The following is a 7,200-nucleotide window of genomic DNA, read 5'->3' as shown; positions in this document are numbered from 1 at the left end:
ACGGAAAAACCCGAGCTGACCGGACGGAACATGCTCCCCCCGTTGAACGCGGAAGGCGTTCAAGAGGTTGAATGGTGACCGATTCGTGTCACGGAGCTAAGATGATGCGATTGATTCGATTATACGATTACGATAATTGCGGATTACGACCGCTAAACGACTGCTCAACGCTTTGAGCAGTTTCGATTTTTTGCCCATCGAACGCTGGGCCGGCTGCACGCTGCTGTGCCGGGGGCTGCTTGGCTGGTCCGCACGATGACCGCTCTGATTACCCCTTCTGGTCCGGTGTGCCTCCTCTCGAAACGGGCGAGGTGCTCCTGGAGCAGGTTGGACCGTTGTCCTACAGCGGTGCGGGATGCGGTGATTGCGGATTACGACCGCTAGGCGACTGCTCAACGTTTTGAGCAGTTTCGATGTCGTCCGTTACTGGAAGCTGGGCCAGCTGCTTGACGCTGCGCCTGTAGCTGCCGTGGCTGGTCCGCACGGTCGCCGCTCGTGTTACCCCGTCTGGCCCAGTGTGCATCCTTTCGATTCGGCCGAGGTGCCACTGGAGCGGAGGTAGGTGGTCGTCCTTCAAGACCACCAAGGATCCCTCTCGTAGATCGTGGTATCCCTTGACCCACTTTTGTCGTACGTTGAGCTGGTTCAGGTACTCTTTGTACCACCTGTTCCAGAAGTCGCGTTTTACCTTCTGGATATGCTGCCACTTCGACAGCCGGTTGACAGGTGTATTGCTGAAATCGGCCTCAGGTAGGCTCGTCAAAGAATTACCAATTAACAGGTGGGCTGGAGTCAATGCGGAAGGATCGGTAGGGTCGGCGGAAAGTGGAGTTAGCGGACGTGAATTTAGGATTCCTTCGATTTCGACAACCAAGGTGTTGAACTCTTCGAACGTAAAGAGTTCTTCACCGACCACGCGTTTTATGTGGTGTTTAAAGGACCGAACCGCGGCTTCCCATAGCCCTCCGAAGTTCGGTGAGAGGGCTGGGATGAAGTGCCACGATATTTGTTTGTCGATAAGCCATCGTTGTACCCCTTCGTCGGCGTTAAGTACCTGGTGGAGTTTCGATAACTCATTGTCCGCGCCGACGAAATTCGTTCCGTTGTCGGAGTAAATATTGCGGCAGAGTCCTCTTCTAGCTACGAATCGTTTTAAGGCAGCGATGAAGGTTTCGGTGGTCATGTCTCCCACTACCTCAAGGTGCACCGCCTTGGTTGCAAAACAAACAAATACCGCAACGTAAATTTTGACTCGATTTCGATTCCGGAATTTTTTTTCCTTTACGTAAAACGGACCGCAATAATCGATGCCGCAATTATCGAAGGGTCGGCTTTCGGAAACGCGTGCCGCAGGTAAGTTGCCCATGACGTACTTGGTTATTGGGGGGTCGACCCGAAAGCACCTGACGCACCGGCGTACGATTTTGCGTACGGTGTTTCTCCCATCCATAGGCCAATATTGCTGGCGGACGAGGCATAATGTCGTGTTAATCCCGGCGTGATGATTCTCGACATGTGCGTTTCGAATTATTAATTCCGTTATCGTGTTATTTTTTGGCAACAACACTGGGTGTTTTTGCTCATATGACAAAGCCGAGTTCTGCAGCCGGCCGCCGACACGTAAGAGTCCCTTATCGGCCAGGAAGGGTCGTAGCGCTAAGAGTCTGCTGGCCGATTGTAACTCTTTTCCCGTTTTGAGCTGTTGGATTTCTCTGGCGAAGACGGACGCTTGGGTGAGCTGCAGAATTCGTTCGTTCGCGTGGTGCAGCTCTTCGATCGTTAGTGGACCCCTGTTACTGTTATTCCTTTTGAAGCGCAGGCAGTACGCGACGATTCTGCGCAAACGCTTTATTGACGAGTACCGGTGCAAAATTTCTTCGGAATGACAAGTTTTAGTTACGAAGCACGTAAAGGGTCTCGCTTCAGGTACGTTTGACGTGATCGTATATTGCGAGGGCGGCCAATTCAATTCCGATTCGAGAAGCCACGTGGGTCCGTTGCGCCAAGTTGAATTGGTTCGAAATTGCCGCGCCGATTGTCCTCGCGATATCATGTCGGCTGGGTTGTCGGCTGATTTAACGTGTCGCCACGCGGTCACGCTTGTCTTCTCCTGGATTTTGGAAACGCGATTTGCCACAAACGTTTTCAAGGTGCAGGGTTCCTTGTTGATCCAGTTGAGAACGATGGTCGAGTCGGTCCAAAACGTGATCTTGTCGAATGATCGCGCGAAATTTTGGAGAGCGGTCGTATGGAGATTGGCCAGCAACAGTGCTCCGCACAATTCGAGACGGGCGAGGCTAACGGTTTTTAACGGTGCAACGCGCGATTTTGCACATAGCAACTCGACCTTGATTTTTCCGGCTTCGTCTATGGTTCGTAGGTAGAGACACGCGCCGTACGCGCGTTCACTCGCATCGCAGTATCCGTGCAGCTCGGTTCTCATGGTTGCGCGCTGCGTTACGTGGCGCGGGAAGGCAATTTTGTCCAAGGTGCTGAACTCTTGCACGAAAGCTGTCCATTCGGTGTGCAATTCATGGGGTATCGATTCGTCCCAATTTAATTGCAGCCGCCAGAGTCCTTGGATCAAAATTTTTGCCTTGATGATTACCGGCGATAGTAGCCCTAACGGATCAAAGATTTTCGAAATAGTAGATAGGATTGTTCATTTGGTTATTTTCGCGTCGGTTTGGAGGTCCACCGTATAGACTATTTCATCGTTGCGAGCGTCCCATGAAAGTCCCAAGGTTTTGATGGATGAGTCGCCGAAAAATTTTGGGTGGATTTGTTCCGTCGGTAATCCGGTTAACAATCGCGGGTCGTTCGATACCCACTGTCGAATATTCAATCCTCCGCGTTTTAGGAGGTCGATGACAGAGTCTCGTAAATGTAAGGCTTGCGCGTAAGTATTGGCTCCGGTTAGCAAGTCATCTACGTACAAATCTTGCGTTACCACCTTCGCCGCGATCGGGGCTCGCGAACTTTCGTCTTCGGCCAGCTGTTGTAGGCATCTGACCGCGAGATATGGAGCTGATGATAATCCGAATGTGACTGTATTCAGTTCATATGCCTTAATGCGTCCGTCGTCGTCGCGCCACAAGATTTGCTGATATCGACGATCCTCCGGACGGACGAGGAACTGCCGATACATTTTTTCTATGTCTCCGGTGAGAACATAGTTGTGCGTACGGAAACGCATAAGGAGGGCGAACAAATCGTCTTGGATGGTGGGCCCGGTCATGAGGCCGTCGTTAAGCGAAAGTCCGCTACTCGATTTTGCCGAACCGTCGAATACGACTCGGACCTTAGTGGTGGTGCTCGATGATTTTACGACGGCATGATGCGGCAGGTAGAATCCGTCCGTATTGCTGGCCTCGTTTACCTCGCTCATGTGCCCGAGCTCTAAGTAATCTTTGATTACGGCCACGTATTCGCGTTTTAATTCCGCGTCGCGATTAAATTTCCGTTCGAGCGACAAATAACGAGTGAGAGCGCGCGATCGTGACTCTCCAAGCTCGGACTCCCTTCCGTTGAAGGGTAACGCGACGACATACCGTCCCGATTTATCGCGTTTAATATGATCCTTGAAATGATCTTCGCAATCCTGCTCTTCTGCCGATAAATGTCGGATGTGGGGACCCTCCTCTAACTCCCAGAATTTTTGTAAATCGAAATCCGGGGTAGCGAAGAATGTCCGGTGTTTCGCGCGCGCCGTTGCCGTGGGGCCGCTCCCCCCGATGACCCATCCAAATTGGGTTTTCTGCAGAATCAGATCCGACTGCTCATTGGAGGAGAGGTTCAGTTGACCTATGCTTAAGCTTGCCATCGTCGGTCCGGCGCTTATAAGCATGTCAACTGGAGCCGGGCGGTGAAATTGCGGATCGGCCAATTTCACGTTTTTCGGTATCGGAATTCTGGCGCGGTCGATTTGTTGATCCGGGATTCTATTGGCTATTCGCGGTACCGTGAAGAATTTCAGCGTCCGTTTGAAATTCGATGTCCGCGATTTTACCGTGGCCGTCAGAAGATTGTTCGTCGTCGTGTCTTCTTGATTTAAGACTTCGATCTTGACTGCGCATGTTTCCAGGGGAAGGTTTAATTTCGCGGCGAGGGCTTCGGTCATGAAATTGGCGCTCGAGCACGTGTCTATGAGCGTGCGACACTCGATCGCTCTGCGCTCCCTGTCATATACTTCGACCATAGCCGTTGCTAAGAGGCCGTGCGATGGGAGATCAGTGGATGATGCGGCGACCGGTGACCCCTTCCCGTTTGGTTTCGCGGCGTTCCGTGTCTGTCACGGTTTCGATTCCGTCAATCCCGTGTATTTCGCGTCTTGGTGCAATTTTGTATTATGCCGCTGATTGCACACTTGGCATGTACCACCGCGGCAATCCTCGCTTCGGTGTCCCGGACGTAAGCAGTTCATGCACAGATCGGCCTTGCGCGCGGCGTCGATACGATGAATGACCGGCATCTCGATGAACCGTTTACACGAATATTCTGCGTGTCCCTCCGAATTGCAGATGCTGCACGATGACCCGGCGGTTGCTCTCGGCGTCTTTCGTTGCGGACGCGGTGACGGTGGCTGCCGTTTTGAGTAATTTTCGCGCTGGTCGAAATTCGCGCGCGGCGGTTCCCTTGTCGACGTTTTCGTAGCGTACGTCTTTATTTTTTGGTATTGCGTCTTCGGAGAACGCGGGCGAAGATGGTACGGTCGCGATTGAGTCGGAGGCGGAATCGCGTCTCGATATGGGTTTTGTGTTGCGCGATTTGTCGGTTCAAATTCTTCCGTCTGATGTGATGCGTTATGCATGAATTTGATGACCTCCTCGAGTTTGGGAACTTCGGTGTCGGAGAGCGTACGTTCCCAGTTCCGTTTCGTTTCTTCGTCCATCTTCGAGACGATGATGCTGGTAATTAAATCCTGCGCTATGTTCTCCCAAGAACGACCGAGGGCTTGCAGGGATCGAATGTGCAGTTGCACGTGGTTCACGAGGTCGCGTACCGATTCGGACCTGTGATCGGGCATCGATGGCGAGTCGCGGAGCAGGGCCGCATGACAGAGTACGAGTGCGCGTCGGTTGTCGTACATCTCGCTTAAGTGAGTCCACGCCGCTTCGTAATTCTCATTCGAGATCGTGAAAGCGCTGATCGCCGCTTCAGCCTTTCCCGATAGAGACAATTGCAGGTACTGCAATTTTTGAATTTTGCTTAAGCCCGGTTGCAAATGAATAAGGTTGTTAAACGCGTCCTTGAATGTGAGCCATGACTCGATTCGTCCGTCGAATTTCGGAAGGCTCATCTTCGGCAAGTTTACCGGCAGCGAGCATGACGACGTGGCTGTCGGGTTGCAGCTTCCGTTGCTGCAATTCGCGGGACTCGAATGCTCTCCCGATTTTGAAGGAGCAGCGGCGCTCGCGAGACGATTGAGCATCACCGTTGCTCTTGCAATCACGTTGTCGTAAATATCGGTCGCGGCGTTTCTTTCGACCTCGGCTTCGTCATAATTGTCTATGTTGCCTAGCTCGTCTTGGACGCGATTAAACGTGTCGAATTGCCCGCGAATGCGCAGAAGCTGTTCGGACAATTTTATGCGTTCTGTCTCGCTGTCCTTGAAGGAGTCCAAGTAATGCCCGAACATTGTTACTTGGCTCTTGCACGTGCGCCGTTTATTTTTCAATTCGCGAATTCGGACCTCGTGATTGTCGGACATGCTCGCGCTCGTGTCTTTGGTCAGAGACATGTCTTAATCGAAGTGAAGGATCGGAAAGAGAGGAAATTCAAACCGTGTTAATTGGCAATTGTAACGAACGAGCCTACCTTTCGCAGTCCGTCCAGGGGTCGTCTTGAACCTGTGGTCAGCGTTGTCCTGTAGTAGACCGTCGCTGTCCTTCCCTGGAGTCGTCCTCGTTTGGTCGGTTGGCTTGCCTCGGGATGGCCTTATACGAAAAGGCCTCCTCTCATACGGTGGGTGGATAGCTTGTGGATTGCAGGTTTGGTCGCACTGTTTCCACACGTCACTATCCGGCTCGAAGGACCATGAATCGTACCGTCGCGGCGGTACTGGCCAGGTAGTCGCGTGAGTTTTCTTTTAAACTCTGAGGGGTTGTAAGGCCCTCTTAACCCTCGTGGTACGCGGGTTCCTAGCCGTCGCTCGCCAAATTAATCTTGAGCGACTAGTTAATTGCCGGATTGTTTCGAATCGAAATCCGGCTGTTCTCTTTAATGTCGAATCACGAGTTGTTGCTCACGAACCGCTTGAGCTGAGGTTTCGCGAAATGATGTTCGAATAACGAATGGTTCACGAGACGATTGAACTGCCGATTTTGGAACGTTTACTCTGAGATTTCAGCGACGAGTTAAAGTGGATTTAGACCGTTGTCTTCGAACTTTTAGCGACGAATTAAAGATTTCGATCGTTGTTGTCTGAGGTTTCAGCGACGAGTGTCGAAGTGTCCGGAGCCCGTTTCCTCCTCGGCTTGAACCCCCTCCGAGACGCGATTTTGGGGGTTCGTCAACCGATTCGCGTTGACTTTTTCCGTTTATCGATTGGCCATCGACTTGGGGGAGGAGGATCGATTTTCCTGCCCCGTTGGCCAGGAAACTCCTCCCTCGCGCGATCGTGGAGGAGGAAGAGTCCCATCTCACCCTGGACGAGGGTGACCGAGGTTTCCTCCCCAAGTCGAAGGCCCCGTTAATTTTGCCGAGGAAAAAACGGGACTCCGAATTACGCCTAGCTACACGTGCGTTGCAGACGTTTTATGGCTGCATTGTTCCATGAGTTGGCGACGGTCGTTGTAGAGGACCGTGCCACCCGCGGAACAATGCAGCCCTTCGTCGGTCAACTCGGGCCTTGCACTTTCGAAAAGCTAAAGTGCTTGAATGCTTTACGATGAAATTTGCCAGATGCGGAATGTTCGAAGACTTTTTCGACAAAGTCAAGGTTTCGCATCTGGCACCATAAACGAGCGGAAAAACCCGAGCTGACCGGACGGAACAGAAGCATTGAAAAAAAGATTAATGGGTCTGAAGAGTACGGTCGTGAGAAAGATAAGGGAACAATTAAACGCTGTTAAAAATGTAGTGTGTACATCCGATTGTTGGTCATCGTTAGCACAGGATTCGTACATTGCGATAACTGTACATATTATTAATTCCAATTGGGACACAGACAGTTTTGTTTTGAGTGTATATGAGATGGAA

The 7,200-nt window shown here is 51.7% G+C and overlaps 3 protein-coding genes across 3 annotated transcripts; all 3 read right to left on the bottom strand.

Annotated features, from left to right (window-relative positions):
- Window positions 1-340: 340 nt before the first annotated feature.
- Window positions 341-2,443, bottom strand: LOC122403359. Its single transcript, XM_043406850.1, has one exon. It carries the CDS (start codon window positions 2,441-2,443, stop codon window positions 341-343), a length of 2,103 nt encoding a protein of 700 aa, XP_043262785.1.
- A 219-nt stretch (window positions 2,444-2,662) lies between these two features.
- On the bottom strand, window positions 2,663-4,198 carry LOC122403358. Its single transcript, XM_043406849.1, has one exon. The coding sequence runs from the start codon at window positions 4,196-4,198 to the stop codon at window positions 2,663-2,665; it is 1,536 nt and encodes a 511-aa protein (XP_043262784.1).
- Window positions 4,199-4,291: 93 nt separating this feature from the next.
- LOC122403357 lies at window positions 4,292-5,740 on the bottom strand. The gene has a single exon (XM_043406847.1). It carries the CDS (start codon window positions 5,738-5,740, stop codon window positions 4,292-4,294), a length of 1,449 nt encoding a protein of 482 aa, XP_043262782.1.
- Between the last annotated feature and the right edge of the window lie 1,460 nt (window positions 5,741-7,200).

Source organism: Colletes gigas, unplaced genomic scaffold, assembly GCF_013123115.1.
Source record: "Colletes gigas isolate AHSC1104 unplaced genomic scaffold, ASM1312311v1 Colletes_gigas_Sc00050, whole genome shotgun sequence".
Classification (NCBI taxonomy): Eukaryota; Metazoa; Arthropoda; class Insecta; order Hymenoptera; family Colletidae; genus Colletes; species Colletes gigas.
The sequence above is the reverse complement of the archived record's forward strand: the minus strand, read 5'-3'. Positions and strand labels throughout refer to the sequence as shown.